General features: G+C 44.2%; 1 protein-coding gene across 2 annotated transcripts in view; it reads left to right on the forward strand.

Annotated features, from left to right (window-relative positions):
• METTL9 (methyltransferase 9, His-X-His N1(pi)-histidine) overlaps positions 1 to 20,043 on the forward strand; it is a 325,352-nt gene extending 305,309 nt beyond the window's left edge. For both annotated transcript variants that reach the window (XM_069645616.1, XM_069645617.1), the window contains one exon: positions 19,337 to 20,043. In XM_069645616.1, coding sequence (XP_069501717.1) covers positions 19,337 to 19,539 — 203 coding nt within the window. In that variant the 3' untranslated portion in view covers positions 19,540 to 20,043. The remainder of the gene's footprint in view (positions 1 to 19,336) is intronic.
• Positions 20,044 to 20,820: the final 777 nt, after the last annotated feature.

The following is a 20,820-nucleotide window of genomic DNA, read 5'->3' on the forward strand; positions in this document are numbered from 1 at the left end:
TATGCAACAAAACAGCCATCAGTAAAAGAATACAGAAGATGAATGGATTAAGAAAGCAATCCTCAATGAGGCGATTGTCGTTATGGGCCTGTATTAGTGGCAATTTCCACATTTCTTTTGGAAGTCATCAGCGTAAAGGTTTATTTCAACTATGTTCTTGTAACAGCAATTACTTTTCTACTGATTCATTTAAGAAAATAAATTCATTGGCCCCATTCTCTGAAGCCGATCATGGCTGCTTAATGGCTTGCAATGTAAATTAGGGTTTTGTTATCTCATGAATTAGCATCTTTTAATCATTCTGCCTGAAGGTTCATTTGCAACATGGAGTTTTTGTATTAAATGGCAAATGTGGTCATAAATGGAGCAGGATGTTACTTAGTAAAAAATGTTAAAAAAAAGTCCTTCAGGATATTCTCCATGAATTTGCATTTTTGTATGGTTTTGATTGGCGGGAGATTTCCTCAAACACTTGTGAAATGTGTACTGTACAGTAACCCACTACTGCCAATCAGCTCGGAAAGCCCAGCAAATCCCAAACTCTGCAGCCAGGCGCCTCCTTGTCCTCTCACTGAGAGAACACATCACCCCGCCCCTTAAAATACTACACTGCCTTCCAATCAGCCGACGGATGACTTTTAAGGCCATGTGCATCAGACAAAGTGCCCTCCACAAGTCTGGCCCAGAATTCCTTCAAGGCAACCTACACGCTAGCAACCCATCCGAAATCTTAGATCCGACTCTGCAATCCTCCTTGTGACCCCCCCCCCTTTCAATTCCACCAGAATTGGAGGATCCGCTTTCTCCGTCCATGCGCCCACCCTCTGGAACTCCCTTCCACTGAAGATCCGCTGCAGTGAGGACTGCCTCTCCTTCAGGAAGGCCCTCAAAACCTAGTTGATCCCTGCAGTAACTTTGTGAACTTCCCTCTCACTTAACCTCATGACACCTAGGCATGGTCACAGTCAGTGTCCCCACAGTTGACTGTACAGAGCAAGGTAAAGTGCAATTCTTGGAGCAGACTGGACGACTAGGAACACTCGGCCAAACCAAAGGCAAAGCTCCAATCTGACCCTCAAGGTCGTTAGGCAAACACCATTTTGGTGCACACCAGCCACAGGCATGGCTACCCACTCGCATGCCTTTGCCTCTATACACCAGACTAATACATGAAGCACAACATTTCTGCCATCAGAATGCAGCAACAACATAGGAATACATTTGGTATAGCTGGACACGAGTCTCTCATGACTACCCCTAAACCCCCCCAGCGCCATCTCCATGCCTGATCATCATGGGTAGATTATTGGGACATGGCCAGCCCATCTAACTCACTATCTTAGGCTAATGCACACAGACACATAATATGCCTTCTGAAAAATGTCATACATTGGACTACGGTCCCCTGAGAGCATTCAACCCCCACAAGTGCATTGAGGCCGTACTAATGGGATAAAGGTGCTATATAAATGACAAACTACTATTACTACTACTAAGGCACGTATGGCAAAGCCTGGTATCAATGATCACTCGCTCAGTAAATGCTGTGGAGTATTTACCCACGTTTGTAATGCATTGGACAGGAATAGGAAATAACGTTGTGCAAGGAATGTTCTTGGCCTCCATCTTTTCCATTGCATCTTGTTTCATAGACCGGGTTCAAGGGATTGTAGTGTTTTCTATTTATTTATGCAGTAAGCATCTTTCACAGAAATGCTGAATAGGAGTTAGATCAAAAGGGGGTGCTTGTTACTTTTTTCTGATGGTTTATTACAAAACCAGGATGCCAGAAAGATTGTGGAGGGTGGATACAATGCAGGACCACATGAAGGTTTAGTAGGTGTTCTTAGACAGTTCATTATATTCTGTGTCTAATTACGCTCTGGGGGATGGGACAGAGGTGACCGGGAAACCAGTGAGTTAGAGGTCACTTTGAGGAGGTTGGTCTTTGGTTGGAAGACAGCATGTTGGAACGTGATGTGCAAAGAGAGAATACCACCTGAATCATCACTTGGCACAGTAAGTTTGGTTTAGGTAAAATGATATAGTTCATGGGGGCAGAAGGTGGTGCAAGCATATCAGAATAGATGGTCTGAGAAGGTTGAGGAGGGCAAGAGAAGGCAATGTTCTGGGAGTAGGTGGATCTGGAAAATTGGAACCAGTTAAGGGTATGAACAGTTGGGACTTAAGGCTTTTTGGCGAGTAATTGGGGAGAGCTAAGAAGAGACTCTTCCTGTAGTGCTGCGTGCTGAGGATGTGAATGTTAACCAGGATCTTTGTAGAATCTCTAGGATGCTGGAGCGACTGTTGCTAATGAGTTTGCAGTTGTGTTGCTTGCCAGTGATCACAAAACAGGTTACTGTACCCGTACATTGTGCAAACCTATAGTGTAAAGGGAAAGATATGTACATAGAAGAGGAGCACAAACATGTAAGTGGCGAAACACATCAATAGTGTAAATATCTTAAGAATAAATGTCAAATGGGAGCAAGAATCTTTTAGTGAAAAACAATATTCCAGTACTGAATATTCTGCAAATTCAAATTCCCATAATATTCCTTGCCATCATTATACACAATCTCTAGAAAGTTTAGAAATAAAATTGTAGGTATCTCCAGACCATCAAGTTCCTCCATTTTGTGTGAAACTGTCATTGATGGTTTCAAGCTGCCAATTCATTACAAAACACCCAACTTGCATATTCTGATCTGTGCCAGAATTACCTCTCAACACAGGCTCTCTATTTTTTTTATTTTTTCTTGTCGCAGCTCGTTTTGCATATTTGCTTTATTACATGCGTTTTCCTTCTTTCTTGTGCTGTTTTGTGTCACCATTTAAATATATTCTTCGTAGTCTGCAGTTTTTCCTCTCGTGCTTGTCTGTATGGTTGGTCTTATTTTTGTTTTTCAAATGTGTCAATCTTTACTGTTTTTGTTTGTTTTTCAAAGAACAAATTGCCCTGTTTAAAAAAAGAAAAATCTGGCTGTCTTGATTGTGATCGGAAAGTGCCATTCCCCTACTGAAATCTCTTATCCTAATGGTCTTTCTCTGCCTGAAACTGTCTCTGCAGTGAATGCATGCCCTACGGACCTTAATTGAGCAAAGGAAAGCTAACAGTATAGAATGTAACTGTCCCAAAGGAAATTGACCAGGGACCTTCTCTTCGTGAAAGTGTGCAACATATCAGGGGCCGATGGCTCCATCAACTCCAGCACAAATTATCTGTATCTCTTTTGGGGTGGGCAGGTTAGACACACCGGACGATGTACAGACGGCACTCCCTATCCTACCCCGCCCTCTTCCATACAAAATTCGATGTTCTCTCAGTGCGACAAAGGGCACCGTCTTCATTAATTGCAGGCAAAGCCGGCAGTTGTAAGAAAGTAAAAGCTGCTTACCACCCACCCTCCCTCAGACCCCGATTTTTGAAACTAAATAAAAAATGAATCCACTTAAACAACCATGTTTTCTGCACTGGCTCACTTGAACAAAAGTTATAGCTGCTTTTCCTTTCTGAAAAGTCTCTTCTGCTGCAGTGCGGAATGTGAGATACTGTATATAAACATGGTTGGTGCCAATGGAACCCCGCTTTAAGCTTTATTTTAGAAATACTACTTTGTACAAGGACTAACAAGTTTAGGTAAGGTATAGATTGGTGATAACTTAAAAATTAAGAGGGTACCAATAAAGAAACTCAAATTCATCTAGCTTCAGTTGGACTCTTCTTTGTGACCCTTTTGGGCAATTTCTGACCGTCTCTCTGGGTATATCAAAATATAGTAGTGTTTTTTACAAAGTCCCAACCACTGTCCTTGGTTCGGTCCTTCACTGACCCTGCTCTTGTCTTAGGGTTTTTGTTTTGCTTGGTTTCACAACCCTGTCAATTAAGTAAGGTGCTCAGACTTCTCGGGTCAACAGGTCTCGGGCTTGAAGAGCCTACACAATTCATCCAGAGGGTCTAGCTGGTGGCAGTACCTATTTGGCTCAGAACTAGTTGTCACTTGTCCCGAAGTCTGTCCCAGAATGTCCCTGATCTTCTAGGCAATTCCCTGTTCTGTGGTCTCGATCCCCAGTTCATTATCTAGGTGACCCCTCGTACAATATGCTTGCATGGCCTCATTCCTCCACCTCCCACTGGGTCTCGTTTCTGCCCTGGAATGACCTAGCATCTCCCTATTCTCCCTTTCTAGACTAGGTATCTGGTCTCTTCATGGCTTCTCCGGTATAGTAGTTATATTCCCCCCCCACAACCCTCCCTCTGGTTCTCTTGTTCTTCCACACATGTAATGGGCCTTTACCTCTTTCTAATTGGATGTCTCTCTGGGCATCATTTTCATTCAATCATCCCATCTCCTCTATCTAGATGATGCCAATCTTACTCAAGCCTGTTCAAATCTCTCTTACCATTCCCTCGGGATAACAATTGCTCTCCTTCTTGCTACAACGTTCTCCTTAATATACTTCCTTCAACCTCTTCCCAACTTGTGCTCATTCCCTGTTGCTTTGCCTCCCCCACGCCTCAAAAACTCTGCCTCCTGACGCTGACGTTCACTTTTCCAAATGTCCTCTCTCTAACACCCCTTCTCAGTCACACCTCTTACTACATCCTCCTCTAGTTCTCTCATCTCAGTACTCCTCTCTCTTGCCACTCTCTGCCAAACTCTTTCGTCAAACTCCTACTAGCACAACCCACACTGCCAAACTGATCTGGCTGTCTTTTAAAGTAGGGTCGTCTCCTGTACTTGTGGAGGGCCTGAGGGTACTCAGAGAGTACTCCAAACACCTGTGTGTTGAGGGCTGTGCTTTTAGGTGATTGAACCATGAGTTAGAGGTCATCTGACTGGGCAGGGGGCTTGCCTGAATCTGAGGGCCTGCCGCAATCCTGGATTTCACTAGGGCTGTGGATAGTGGTGGAGCCTGCGGCGACGGTTCCCGATCACGGAAGTGAAAGGGAACAGGCGTTGCAGGGACACCAGGTAAGTAGGAGGGTGGGTGGGGGTGGGGGCCGAATTCGAAATGCTCTGGTGAGAAAAGACAACATTATTTTGGAAAAATAATCTTCAGTGTTTTGTTTCTTGAACATTTAGATTGCGGGCTTTCAACCCAGATCCCGATATCGGCATTGTTTTGCATCGCCATCCTTAGGAAAGGTCTGTGTTTGACTTGAGACAGGGGCCCTCACAAGTCTCTGGGAAGCTTTTGGGCTGGGGCATTTTGAGGGCTGATGGGGCTAGGTTGGAGAGGCTGGTGCAATGTAAGTTGGATGCCCATGAACAACTTTTAAAAAGATTACTGGAAAGTGCAGTGGCTACATATTGTGATCCCTTTAAGTCTATGGGTGGACAAAGTGAGCCTCTGACAGTTACTAAAGTGACTCACGAATTCAAAATGTCTGCTGATGCCCCCTTTCAGTCTTCATGCATTTGAATCCATGTGTCTTTCTGGTTTTTTCAGTCCTGAAATGTAAGCGGAGTACAGCAATTTGCAATCATCCAAGGTACGAGTGTCCGCGGGAAAAATGCTCACCAGCTGACCTCTCCTTTGTGCATCTCTTGGCAATCTGACAATGGAGGTTCATGCGTTTTATGTAGTTTGCTTCTTACCATCATTCCCTTCAGATTGGCTGCTTGTCAGAAAGTAGGGGAATCTGGGGGAAAACTTCCCCCAGGCATTTATCTTGTTGCAGAATGGGTTGTAGTGCCTTTGCAATCTTGCAGAGGGTTTCCTACTCTAGATTGTCTGTGGGTGTCGGTGGTACCGAGGCTTGGGCCTCATTTGCTCTGTATTCTAAGATGTTGCTCCGGGGAATCCGTGTTGATTGATCTGTCACAATTTAGTGGGTTGTAGCGATGGTTTTTTAAGTCTGATCTCAAAGCTTGCACGTTTTTATCCCTATCCTTTGTGTCTGAGCATATTCAATTGTATCCTAATTCCTGGCTCACTATTGTACCGTGTTTTGTGTGCACTGGGTGGAAGCAGTGACTTATCAAATAGCTGTCCCCGTCGGTTGATTTGCGATAAACTGTGGTATTTAGCTAGTCATCTTTTATAGTTATGGTGGTGTTGGGGAAATTTACTTTTTCAGGATAGTAGGACAGTTTGAGGTTGGCGGTTGTGTGAAATTCATTAAATCTTCTGTGGCAGCTTAGGATGTACTGTTCCCCAGCATTCTGAATCAGGAGGATGTCATCAATGTAGCTTGAGTATCTCAAAGGTCTGCAGTCACATGTCACAAGGATATCGGTCTCTAATGGTGCCATCAATAAAATTGTTTACTGAGGCGCAATTTGAGTATCCGTCGTTTGAAGATGAGGATCGGTACCGAATGTGAAATTGCTAGTCAAGATGGAATTATGTGCACTTTCCTATAGTATTGGCAAGCAGTAAATGATCACCAAGAGCAGTCTTACATGCCTCAATGCCATCGATGTGGGGGAATGTTTATGTAGTGTGACTCCATGTCCGTGGTGTTTACTAATGTGCCCCTTGGGAGGGGGCCTATGTTGTCCAGTTTGTGAAGTAGATCAGTGGTGTCCAGGATGTAACAGAGTCTCTTACAAGTGGCTTTAATATGTTCTTGACCCAGCTAGAGGTGTTCTCAATCCCTGTGCCTGAGAGGATGGTTTTCTTTGAGCATTCTGGGGAGCAATTTCTGCAGCAGTTTGTAATATCTTCTGTCAGGTAGTTGCCTGGGTGCCTCCTGCCTATAGTCATTGGTGTTCATTATGGCAACTGCTCCTCCTTTGTCTGCTCCTTTGATTGTAACACCCTGGTTACTGTTCATAGATTGTGAAGCCCTCCTTTCTGTAGGTGTCCAGTTATAGGTGGGTTGAATGCATTTGTCCAGTATGGCTGATGTCACTCTATCTGAAACTTTCACTTTGTCAGTCCAGTTTTGGGTTGTGCCCAATGTCCATAGTCCAGTTGGCGGTTTGTTTTCTGGCTTTGTTTGTGTCCCATTTGATAATTCCATTACTGTCCTGGCTGTCATCCGGCTTGCCATGAAAGAATTCCTTCAATCTGAATCATCCGAAGAAGGTTTCAAGTTTGCTGAACAGTTCTATTTTGTCAATGGGTTTAGACGGCAGAATGTGAGCCCCCTAGACAGCACCAAGTTGTCTGCCTGTTCTGGGGTATAATCTGAGTGGTTGACAACACATTCCTGTTGCTGGCATTCCTGTTGTTGGTGCATGTCTCTTTTGCCATTTTTCAGATTGTCAGGTAAAGCTGCAGTGTGTCTGGCCCTCTGTCTCAGCACTTTACATTTCTACATGTCTCCCTCTTGTTATTTAGAAGAAATTCTTGGAATATTTTTGTAGACACTTGTAGTTCGTTCTATGTATGCGTGGGCAATGTCTCTGTGTTGAGAATAGTTTTGATCCAATCCTGAACTATCCTTCTGTGGTTGCAGCATACACCAATAAGGTTGTTTTGTAATATTTCTGATGTCTTGATGTGCATTTGTTGTGAGAATCTTGTGTTGTAAGCTGAAGCCACAGGGTTTTTGTTGATTGGTCCCCTTGGTATCAGATTTTCCCTTCTGCATTTGCTCAAAAAGAGGTGGTCCTTGTCTAGCTGCCTTGTTTTTCCAATAGTTTTTTAGCTTCATTTTGGTGCGGTACATTGGGGGGGGATCTTCTGTATTACATGCTCATTTTGCTTATAGTGTGTTAGCCAAGGGTAGACTAGAGTGTTGATCCGAAAGAAAACAAGTTGACACCTTAATTAGGCTAACTAAGTAATTTATTTGTTTGAGAACTTTCATGGCCTTCCTCAGGCAGGGAAGAAATAATATATTGTGTGGTCGGCAACCTTTGGCTCCCCAGATGTATTAGACTTCAGCTCCCATCAGCCCTAGACACCCAAGTCAATTGTGAATGATCGTGGGAGCGATGACGGATTAGTCAGTGCACAGAAAAGTTGTTTAAATATCTGACGCAGGAGAGAATGCCCCTTTGATACAAAATGATAGCTATGTGTCCCACAATGCATCAGTGAGGCTTTTCAGAAATAGAAAAGCAGCCATTTTATTTTTGTTCAATCCGAGAGATAACGGGGGTTAAAACAGGTATAAGGGGTTAGCTGAAAAGTGGATAAATGCCATTTGGAGGAGAAAAAAGGATGACATGGCATCATGCTGGAGGTGGGGCAAGGGAAGGGGGACACCATGAGAAATTGGTGAGTTTAAGAGTGTGTAGGGGTGCAGGGGCGGTACTGGGGACCAAGTTCAAAGCTTGAACGTTTTCGGCATAACCGGGATGGGATCGGGAATGAAAGTGCGTCATATGAAAATAACCAGGGTTAATTGCGGGAGTCTGGGTTATTTGTAGTACATTGTAAATATAACCACGGTCATGGGGAGAAACCTTATTTTAAAAAAGAGTGAGTTAAAAAAATAAGATTAATACCAAAAAAAAGGAATTGTACAGCTATAGTGAGGTTGGAGGGTAATGGCTGCGGCACAAGTATATGGGTACTGGTTTACTTTAACGAACTGAATGGTGCAATATGCAAAGTGAATACGGCCGAAGGCCATGGCTAGTGGGTACCAACAAACTATTGGGGCAACATATCGGGTGCAATATGGAAAGTGGAGACAGCAAAGTCCATGGGTAGTGGGTCCATTTAGGAATCTTATTGGAGCATAATGTAGAGTGGCCACGGCTGAAGGGATCAGAAGAAAGCTATTAGGGTAACATTTGAAGGGGCCATGGCGGAAGATCAGTGTCACTGGTCATGGACAAAGGCCATGGCTTCTGTATAAGAAAGAAAGGTAGTGTTTTAAAATGTAGTGGACACGGCCGGCAGTGGCCACTGGCCTTGGCTAGTGGCCCGGTGGTGTTCTAAACTATACAGTGAAATTCCCTCAAAAAACCTTAGTTAAGGTGAAGTTATGTTGCACAGATTTAACGCAGCAAAACCCTTGAAATCCAGCGAATGTGGGAAGTCATGACCAACTTAACTTGATGTGTTCCGTTGCAAAGCCCATGAGCACATACATATTATAAGAGAAGGGATTCACCATGACATACAACATGGCATTATGGAGGACATCAACTGCAGCGTGCTTTGTCTACTGCACCTTAACTAAGGTTTTTTCAGTGAGTGAATAAAATGTATTTATTTCTGAGGTTTGTGGCTCTGCTTAGATCACATGCTATGCATAGGCTGACATCTAGTGGCAACACGAACAGGGACGTTGACTGGGTGTGTCAGTAATACTATTCCTAGTGTGACGACTATTGTACCGATAGTCCTTCACACGTCGAGGTCCATCAGATTGTTTTTTTTCCACCATCGTAGTCTGGCGCTACTTTGCAGAGTTCTGCAGGCTCATGCCTTTTGATTAGAAAGTTTATCTTCTGCCTTGCTATTCTTTTGATAACCGCACATCACCCGCTGCAGGATATTCTCCCGCTGCAGGATATTCTGCAGCAGAGTTTGGCGGACAGAGCCATCATCGACGAAGACGAACAATAGCCTCGACGGGCCCTGACCACGGCCTACACAGACCTCACCGGGCCTCGGCCCTCGCAGTAGGGAGAGTGGGGGAGGCCATGCTTCTCCTTTTAGAGAATGCCTACTCTCTTCCCCTCATTTCCTTCTCTTCGCTGTGCTGCCATTTCCATTAACCATGGAAAAAACACCTTTTAAGTTTTGCCCATCCTGTAATAGAAAGTACACCTCGGTAGACACACAGAGTGTGTAACCACTGCCTCTCAAATCTTGCAGGCTCTTTCGACCTAAGACATTAAAGGACCATAGAACTAAACACTGGGCCACCCACGCCATGCGGGCCGAGGGCTCTATTGACGTGGAGGGAGCTTCCAGTGATGGCATCGCCGGTGTCCTAAGTGACGCCGAGGGAGAATGGGATTAGACAGACTCTCATGTGCGAGCCCGCAACTCCATTAAGCAGGCTGGCGGTCCTGTTACGGAGACTTCACCCAGCGACTCACACTACACGCCACACCAAGCACACATTCCACGGTTAACACTGCTGTGTCAAAGGAAAGGTCCTCGAAAACATCCCTGTACTCTGGGCCATTACAATAGCATTCGCCACATGATACGCTTCAGAAACAGACACACAAGTCTTTCTGACAAAGCGCATAAAACAGACACCCTTTCGCTTGCCAAAACTCATGCGTCGAAAGGCGCTTCAACGGCCCCTTCCACTAACTAAAATTAGAGAACTCATTAAAAAAACACGCCTGGGCCCCTCTTTTAAAATTGAAAACTTTGAAATCCACTAACAATTCAGCGCCTCTACCATCTAAGCCTTTCGCTTTCCAAGATAGTGGCTCCTCTAAATCTAAGAGCATCCCTACACCCTCAGACACACTTTCAGGGACCATGCACCACAAGGAGACTACACCCTTACAGGACACTCCTACCTCTGTATCCGCAAGGTCATCTGAATGGATCCCAGAGAACTTTGATAATGAGGAAGATGTCCTCTTTTGTAGAGTTTATGGACCGGCACCCTACAGAGTAGTTAAGTCTTTAGGGCCCATCGCACACAGCTAGGGGTGAACCAGCAGCCAAGAGCCTGGACACTGTTCAGCCCAGCACCATCACCCATTTCCAGGCTACCCCTTGGCGCCCCCTCTTCTCTCAGGACTAAGATTTTTTGGACCCCTGGTTCACTTGACCCTGGCTCTCAAGGAGATCAAGGGGACCAGTATTATCAGGACCAGGATGACCAAGACCAATTTTATGATGATGATGTCTATGTCATCCAGTCACCAGACTATCAAGATCAACCTGTGGCTGGCCTCCGGGTCGACAACCCGCTCCAATACAATAAACTGCTCCTCAAAGCTGTAGAACATTTCAACATAGACACACAGGAGGTCCAAGTTAATAAGGACTTACAGAGGACATTCTTGGAGACACCAAGTCTGCAACACAGTTCATTCCCCTCCTGCAATCCATTCAGAGACTCATTCACCCCTCTCTCCTAACGCCTAACCTTACTCGAGCAGTCAATCCTGCATCGAGAAGGTGTTCATACCTGCCCCTACTGACTCTCTATACATCAGGGGCCAACTAAAACCGAACTCCCTGGTGATTACCACATCTAGCCTCTGCAGAGGCCCCACCAGATAAAGAAAGCAAGAAGATTTACACTCTTGGCTGCCTATCAGACCAGGATAGCCAATAATACTAACCGTTTGGCTAGCTACAGTTGCCATAGATGGGATGAACTGCTACTACAAATTGAAACAGTCCCAGAGCCCGTAAAGTTTCAGCTCCTAAAGACTATAACTGAAGGCAAACTGGTTGCTAACTTCATCCTAAAAAACAACCTGAATGCCGCGGACAATGCAGGCCACATTATAACTGAAGGCAAGCTCATTAAGCGTCATGCCTGACTTGGACAATCAGGTTTTACACTTGAAACACAGGCCACGTTACTCAACAGGCCTATCAAACCCAATGCTCTGTTCGGTAAAGCGGTTAAGGATGCTCTTAAAAGTGCCAAAGAGTATGACCCCCTAAAATTGGGCAGCTGTCCAGCAAGCCTTTTGTGCACAGCGGGTCTTCCAATACAAGAAGGTTTCGTGGGCAGAAGCCTCAACGATTCTCTGGTTACAGCTAGGTTAACCAATAATCATCCTAGAGAAACTCAGAGACGATCCTCCACCTCCAATTTTCAAAGAGTCTATAAAAGATCCAGAGGTAGAGCCTCCTCAGCCAGACGTTCCACCCCGCCCAAACACTGACACCCGGCTCCAGGTCCCCTACCATGCAACCCCAGTAGGAGGTCCATTTCTCAATTCAGCTACGCATGGGAGGAGATCACGTCAGACAAGTGGGTGTTGTCTGCTGTGGTGGGTGGATATTTCATTGAACTCAAAAAACACCCGCCAAAGCACAAGAAAATTACACCGGAAGAAAGGCACATATTACTGGAGGAAGTAAAAGCCCTCCTGGAGAAAGATTCCATAGTTTGTCCAAGCAAACCAGTTAAACAAGGGTACTTATTCAACGTACTTCCTTGTGCCAAAGAAAGACCTAACAATGCGTCCGGTACTAGACCTGTGCCCAGCAAACACGTATGTCAAGCCACAAAGAATTCGTATGACAACACTTCAGGAAGTCATTCCCCTTTTAACGCAGGACGACTACATGGCAACACTCGATATGAAAGATGCATACTTTCATATTTCAATGTTCCCAGTGGACAGAAAATACCAGCACTTCCAAAAAGCAGAAGAACACTACCAATTCAAGGTGCTCCCCTTTGGCATAGCCTTGACTACGAGGGTGTTCACAAAGGTGCTAGCAGTAGTGTGAGCGCACCTGCACAGTGTGTCCATTCCAGGGTACCCTTATCTGGACAACTGGCTGATGCAGACGCCTAAAATTTGCAAATTCAACACCCAGAGAACTATCAACCTTCTATTCCAATTGGGTTTCATCAACAAGAAAGTCAAGTCTTGTACCCAGTCAAACAAAACAATTCCAGGGTGCAATTATAAAGACAATGGAAGGTCTGGTCTTCCCCTCAGCCGAAAGAGTTCAAAACATGCTGCTACAGATACCTCACTATCTAGCCGGTTGCCAGATAACCATGCGCAAAGCAGTGCGCCTCTGGGGATGATGGCCTCGTGCATCTACCTAGTTCCATACGCACAGCTGTGGATGTGCCCAATGCAAGAGTGGGGACACACCACAGCCCAAAACCATATCAGCCTTCTAAAACTTCTAGCAGTTCTCAAGGCTCTGCAATGTTTTCAGCAGCATCTACTAGGTCAGACTGTACAAGTCCTCACTGACAGCACCACTGCCATGTTCTACCTAAACAAGCAGGGAGGCACACATTCTCCAAGTCTGTCCAGAATGTCCCAAAAGATTTGGAAGTGGGCACTCAAGCGGAACATGTTCCTAGTCTCTCAGCACGTTCCAGGGGAACTCGATGCTCTAGCAGACTGTCTAAGCAGAAATCTTCTAGAAGAACACGAGTGGCAACTCAACAAAGATATTCTAAACAATATATTTTCCCTGTGGGGGTTATCCCCCCTTTAGACTTGTTCGCCACAAGCCAAAACAAACTATTCCCAAAAAAGCGTTCAGGTTTCCCCGACCAAGTTCCAGGGGGAACGCCCTGTGGATGAGTTGGTCTGGGAAATGTGCTTATGCTTTAACCCCGACACTACTCCTCGACAGAATAGTGGACAGGATGCACCAGGAACAAGCCACACTAATCCTGATAGCTCCAATGTGGGCAACACAACCATGGTTTCCACACCTGCTCAAACTGGCAATGCGCAAACCAATCAAACTTTTGTGCCCCGACAATATGCTGTCCCAGCACAGTGGGGACAACAATCCACCCACATCCTCAGTCTATGAACTTGGCAGCCTAGCCCCTGAAGTCATGAGTTCGGGCACTTAAAACTTACCGAAAGGTGTATGGATATGCTGAAGGAAGCACGGAAACCCAACACCAGACACTGTTAGTTCAACAAGTGGAAGAGGCTTGTGATATGGTGCCAATCGCAATCCTTAAACCTAATTGAATATTCCCCTTCCAACATTCTAGACTACATGCTCCACCTACTAGGAGACTCCGGCCTAGTATTTAACTCCATCAAAGTACACTTAGCGGCTCTGTCCGTGTACTCCACTTCACAAAACAAGGTGTCTTGATGGAAGGTTCTGGTTATTAAAGCTTTCATGCAGGGAGTAAAAAGACTATACCCTCCCATTTCTAACCCTCCACCGGGTTGGGACCTTAATGTTGTGCTCTCAAACCTCATGGGTCTGCCATTCGAGCCTATGCAGAAAGCGAATCTAAAAGACTTGACCTACAAGACTGCCTTTCTTGTTGCCATCACCTCCATTAGACGTAGACTGGTTAGTGAGCTACAGGCACTGTCTGTAGAAGACCCTTTCTTTATAATCTATAAGGAAAGCGTACCAACCCTCTTCCATAGCAACTGGCAGGGAAGGGGATCACGTTTCAAAGAACTCAATCTTCAGATGGATTGTCAAGTGTATACCGCTATGCGATTCATTATCAAAGAAAACCCTGCCTTTCACACCAGGAGCTCACTCTACGAGAGGTATAGGAGCTACTTTAGCATTTATCGCAAATGTCGCCCTAGACACAATTTGCGAAGCAGCTACTTGGAGTTCCGTACACACTTTTATTCAGCACTACTGCACTGACACATTTTCTAAAGCAGATTCACAGGTGGGACAAGCGGTGCTAAAACATCTATTTGCTGCTGTACCTTCTCACAACCCACCTCCTTCACCAGATACTGCTTGCTTATCTATGTATAGCATGTGATCTAAGCAGATCCACAAGCCTAAAAAGGGATACATTACTCACCGTAATCTTATTTCTGATGCTTGTATCTGCTTAGATTCACATGCACACCCCCTTACCCTTCATAGGGCAGGCATAGGTGTTTTTGCTTGATCACTTTTATTCTGCTTTATTACACTTGTACTCAGGCTACACTTCACGCTACCTCATGTCAGAAGCAAAGCAATCTGAGGGACCTCGACGTGTGTAGGACCATGGGAACAATAGACGTCACACTAGGGATAGTATTACTGACACGCCCAGTCAACGTCCCTTTTCAAGTTTCAAAAACAACTCCTGTAATACTCTGCCACTACCTCTAGATGTCGGGCTATGCATAGCATGTGAATCTAAGCAGATACAAGCATCAGAAATAAGCTTACAGTGAGTAATGTATCGCATATATATTATAGTGCGGCCGGTTAAGGTGAGTATCACGATACATAAGAAATTAAATGAATTGAATTGAGTTGTACGATGAATTTGGCTGAATTTTAGCAGACAATTTTAATGCAAAATTTTGGGAAAGTATTGTTAAAAAAAAAGTTAAGAACATTTTTAAAAGTACTTTCGTCCTAGTCCCCATTCATGTTGCTGTAGACAAAGTCAATTTTTGTCATGGTGTACAGTGAAAACCTGCTGGGCGGATTTGGACCAGGTCGGAAACAACTTGGCAACAAAGCGTTGACTTGCAATCCTTTTGGGATCTGGGGTTATTGCCTTTAGTAGCTTTTTAAATATTTGATGGAGAAAGGGGTGCCCGCTTATCCCCCAAAAAATAGAAGTCTCCTGTGGTGCATTGCAGCAGAGAGACTTTTCAGAAATGGAAAGGCCACCATCTTTTTTTTTTCTCCAATGCTAGAGATAGCCGTGGCTATACCCACTAATATCAGAAAATGAAAAGCAGAAAATGCCATTTTGGTAAACCAATGAAATGGCATCAGGGTAGAGATGGTGGGCGGGAGAGGATAGCATGTCAGATTGGGGAGTTGGATGTGGGCTAGGTGCCGAGTTTGCAGCACAAACGTTTTCCCATACCTGCGATTATTCAGCAGGATAACTGTGGCTACCGGAGAAGACGAGATCAAGAATGAAAGTGCATCACAGAACGACGATTGTTTAAGGGGTATGGTAGAGGGCTGGGGGAGGTCAGTAGGCCTTGAGGGGGGTGGGGAGAGCAGGCACAGATGAGGGGGGCACTTGGTGAGTGCCAGGGAGGGCAGAAATGCATTTTCTTTTCATTTTCCTCAAAACCACAGGTAGAAAATAACTACAAATAATCACGGCTGTCTTTAGTACATGGTTATTCTTGCTGCAATTATGAGGGAAACGTTTGTTTCTAAAAAAATATATATATAATTTCACCTACACAGCTACTGATGTTCTCTGACCGATGTCTGTGCTTATCACGTCATCAGGGAGGCAGTTTCACTTGCAACAAAGAGCCAGTGCAGGTGTAATCAATCAATGAATGTTGATTCTGGTGCAAGGAATTATGGTAGCTGTAGTAATTAGGTTTGCAGGGAACCTGCTCACTCCCAAACACCCATAATGGGGGGAAGAAGGGGAGTAGCTCACAATGTGGCACTCTAAAGCCAGGTATATATCGCCTTGGTGCAGCACCCTGTAGGACCCTGGAGCTTACACCCTTCAGAGAGTGTGTATCTGTGTGTGTGTTTTGTGGCTACATTTTCAACCAACTTGGTGGGGAAAAAAATCCCTTCCACTGCCCTCCATAGCTCTTTCAGATAATTGTTATTTTGTACTCTTAATTGGGGACTGTGCAAGGGAGGCATTTTGTTTCTAAGCCAGTTTTTTGGGATCTTGCTGCTTGATACATGAACATGCTGCTGCAGTGCAGATTACCTCCTGCAGCAGACTGTGGCATTTTGGGACGGGTGGATGTTGTCATGCTTTCCATCCATTGAATCACCTCTGTCCCAAGTTGTGTTACTGCGCAAGCCAAAACTGTTGCAGAGCTGGCATCTATCTCTGAGGCTTGCTGAACGGCCAACTCTCCCACTACCCATTGCCTAATGACAAAGTGTGTAAATGCTATGGGTTGTGATTGGTGCAGAAAGACTTTTCCCATTGATGGTTGGTTCGATTTGTGCAGAAACTTAACTTTTCCCACAATTCCACTTGTATGCCAAGAATAGATTTACATTGTTAGAAGCTGCAAGTCCGATAAACCACAAAATAAATGACAAAAATACTTACAAAAAGGAATAACATAGGGGGCCGAGGGCCGGGGGGGGTTTAGTTGGGGGGAATGTTCAATATGTTGTAAAACTAATAAAAAGAGGTTTTAAAAAAAAGAATAACACGAATACATATACAGTAAAATTTAAAGTGGTTAATAACATTTTCAAATCTAAAATGAAAGAAAAAAGAAGTTGTACCATATCCTAAAAAAAAGTGATTTAAAAACAACTTAATCCAAACTTAACCTACCCACCACCGGAATTATGTTGAAAGTGACATGACCGCTTAAGTATCTGTTCCACAACTCGATTTCATCTGAGATAGCATCATTAGCACATTGTCACACCCTCACAAAACCTACATCCTGTTTTAATAATTTTGTAACTCAACAGAGTCTCCATGATATGCAAGAGAATCCACACAAATCTGCAAAATTCATTAATTGCGGACCTTGATGGATAAACTAATCAAAATGGTGACGCAACACAGAGTCTCTTGTGATCTGCACTCAGATGGACCAGGGATGGCAAAGAGTGTAATAGATCGATCGTTTGAGCCCGACCCCAAAGTTTCAACCTGTGTTTGGTGTGTGTTGATTACTTCTTCACAATATTGATTAATTCTTCACAATAAGAACCTATCAGCAGAAGAAAATCCTCACATTCTTTCTGGAACTTGAACAGGTCTAGTATGGGTTGACAAGACAATGACACCCTAACATCTCCATAGTGTGTGGAAACATCGCCGGTGTGGATCTTTTGATTCAATTTGAATAAACTCCATATTCTCATCGATCTATGTTACTGGAATTCTAAATCGTATCTTAATAAGACCTCTGGAAGAGAATTAGAACTATGAAACAGTTTCCTTCAAAGGGAAGCCTCAAGCTTAGTAAGAACGTCCAGCACGCCTATGTCCTGTTTTTCAATTCCATAAAGAATTTTGGGCACTATCTTCCCGAGATAAAACCTTCCATACTTCACATCGATTTTATTTTCTTTTTTCAATTGCGGGCCAGGCTCTTATTTCCAAGATTTTCCACAAACAGTTGCTTTGAGGGTCTTGAGTCAAACCGGAACCCCAAATAAATCAGGGAATCCACCTCTTCTAGTTTATGCCGCTCCATCCACCATTGATGATCGCCAAGCTTCCTTTTTTTTTTTAGAGAATGTCAATACCTTGGTCTTGGAGCAGTTGATTGATAAATCATTGGCATTCATTTAATTTACAAAAGCATCAGTCAGCTTTTGCAGACCACAGGGGGGCTAAGATCAAACAAAAGAAAATCATGTGTTAAGACACCTAGGTCAGCCGTTGATTATTCAGACTAGGTGATGCGAAAGCAGCCTTCTCTAGAGTGTCCCCCGCATCGCAAGTGTATAAGTTAAGTAGACAAGGCGCCAGCATGCACCCCTGTCTGACACCAGCAATGGTGCTCATCAGTGAGGAAACGTCACCCTCTCTGTTTAGACTGACCCCGATTTTGGAACTATCATGAAGAGCAATAATCAATCTCAGAAGGCCCATAGGGATGTTCCGACCTGCCAACTTCTTCCATAAAAGTGTTGACAGTCAAATGCTAAACTTAGATCAAAACTGACGACATATAAAGCCTTAGCGGAGCTTTTCAAAGTCGAACCTTGGACGTATTTAATTATTAAACCATTCAGGGTTTGTACTATGTTTTTGGCGAAGCCGGTCTGCCATTTATTTAAACGCCCTGATTCAACGGACCAAGAGTCAAGGTGTTTAAGTAACATGGTGGCAAAGATTTCGCTGTTTGTGTCCAGCACTGAAATGGGGCAGTAATTACTGGGGTTATGTCGATCGCCACACTTTACATTTCATTGTAAGTTTTTTCTGTGCCTCACTTATACCCTGATGTAGATTTCTGTGTGAGGAGGCAATAGCTTACATTCTCCATCTGAACATGATTTTGCAGGGCTGGTGGTAGCTTATTCCTCCTTTTAAACCAGGCTTTGGAAACCACTGCCTGATTTAGAAGTGGGAGAATTGGCAGGCCCAAGGAGTTAGCTTTCCTGTTGCCTCTGCCATCTAGACTGTCAGAGCTACTCTCCCTGTCCATGGGATACCTCCACCCTCACGGCACACAATCGAATACACGGTGGGGATTCTTAAGTTCAGAGGACATCCTTTGGCACTGGAAGCAGTGCAGGTGTGGGGGGCGGAGGGGGGGGGCAGGTGGCGGATGTCTTGTGTTTTACTTCCAGGTGGCCTGTAATGCCCAACCATGGTGCACGGCTTCATCAATCCAAACTCTTGATCGGGCAGCGTCTGTCTTCAGGCAAGGAGACGTATTGGCGAGACAGTGGCTTGGTGGAAACAGTGTTTCTACTAGCCACTGATTAACAGGGCCTCTGTTTCTGTATTGTTTTGTGAATGACAGTGCAAGTACTTCCCATAGTTCAAATTTGTTGAGGAATTTCTGAATATCACCAGGTGTGTGCACATTTTGAAGATAGCGGTGGGAGGATTTAGCTTACCTTTACTATAGTAAAATGATTTATCCCGTTTTGTTTTGGTACCAACGTTTGTGTGTGCAGTCTCATTTAATCTGGTTTTTAGTACAATGTTTTGTGTCTTAAATTACCCAATGACGCAGCATCTCTACCATTGGGTGAATGATCACATGTTATCAGTAGTGTTAAATCTTAAGAGTTCTGGAGTTTCTTAGCTATGCATGAGCTGTGGCCTGCTGACAGCTATCAACTGTGGGGGAAAAGTGAAATGGAGGAACTATTGATGTCACTCTTGCAGTGGAACTAATCATGGTGTGTTTCTCAACAGGTGGGAAGTGGGAGAAGCCATCTGAAGTCATGGAAGTGAACGGGAAGATTTGGGAGGAGCAGGTTAACAGCCTGACCGAGGTTTTCCGGGAGGCGGGCTTCGCAGTTGAGGCCCTCACCAGACTGCCCTATTTATGTGAAGGTGATATGTATAATGACTACTATGTGTTAGATGATGCTGTCTTCATTCTCAGGCCTGTGTAACGACACCCCAAGCACCACGTCCAAGAAGAAGCGGTCTCCGAGAGTGCAACATTTGTCTTGATTACTTTATGGGAGGGAACTTGGGTATGATGCTATTGCGCAAACATGTCACCATTTCAAAGGCCAAAATAAAGATGTGTTTCCTATTAGTGTGGCTGAAGGACGTTGTTTTATACAGACTATCCAAACCGCAAGTAATTTTTACCAGCTCTCGACGCGACAGTGCAGACTGCAATCCAGCAAAAGTGGACATATTTTTTTATACTTACCTGCACTATTGATCGTAACCAAACCGAATCAATACAATGTGACGAGGATTGCTTTTTTTTTTTTTTTTTTTTAATTATGGGAAAAAACAAGTGAAGACTGGCACTTACTTCAAAGCATTGTTGAATATAGAGCGTTTGGGCAAATGTTCTTCCATGTTACAGAGTAGTATTTCTGATCTTCATTCTCAAGCACATGTTTTTAATTATGCCAATAAATGTTTTGGAGACGAGAAAATTCGAGTTCCTGTTTTCTTTTAAAGGAAAAATAAAAATGGTCCGGTTCTCTGAGTTTGAATACAATTAAATAGTCATTACTGTGTCTGGTTTGTGAATTGCCTATCTCCGTGTCCCCACAGTTTCCACACGCTTTTGCTGAAAATTTGAAATGGTAATTTGTGTCTCTTGGCCAGGTTCAACGCTTTAGACGTTCTAAGACAATGCCTGCACGTAACTGTTGTCACTTGGTTGGCTAATTGAGCAGGCATTGGCATTGCCAACGAATCTGCAGTTGTGTTGGTGCCTTTTTAGATGGGACTGCTGGGGACGAGAACATGAATCTGTGTAACATTGACTGGAGCGATCAGAGACATTTGTGTAGGTGTGCTTTGGTGAGGCGCTAGAAATGTCTGACTATGCTCAGTAGATCTTAAGGTTTGCGAGGCGGAAGCTACTCTGGGTAATCAGAATCATGGTGTGTAAATGTGTGGTCCAGGAGAGGAAAATTAATGCAAACGGTTGGGGGGCGGTGGTGGGGGGGTTGCTAGACTGAAGTTATGTCACAATATTCAATTTAACAGCTACGTCTCTGCTCTATTTGTAGTCTGCACTAGACACTAATGAAGAAACAAATCCTTCGTTAAACATTTATATTGGACATAACTTATTCTCGATTTCTAATATTCCTAGATTTAAACAGGCGCCTTCTTCGTGTAAAAACATGCTCTCTGAGGAGTCCACATTTGGGTTTTTAATTGCTGATACCTCTGTACATATGCTTCTAAAAATCAACTTC

Source organism: Ambystoma mexicanum, chromosome 2p (genome assembly GCF_040938575.1).
Source record: "Ambystoma mexicanum isolate Mex_15411 chromosome 2p, UKY_AmexF1_1, whole genome shotgun sequence".
Taxonomy (NCBI): Eukaryota; Metazoa; Chordata; class Amphibia; order Caudata; family Ambystomatidae; genus Ambystoma; species Ambystoma mexicanum.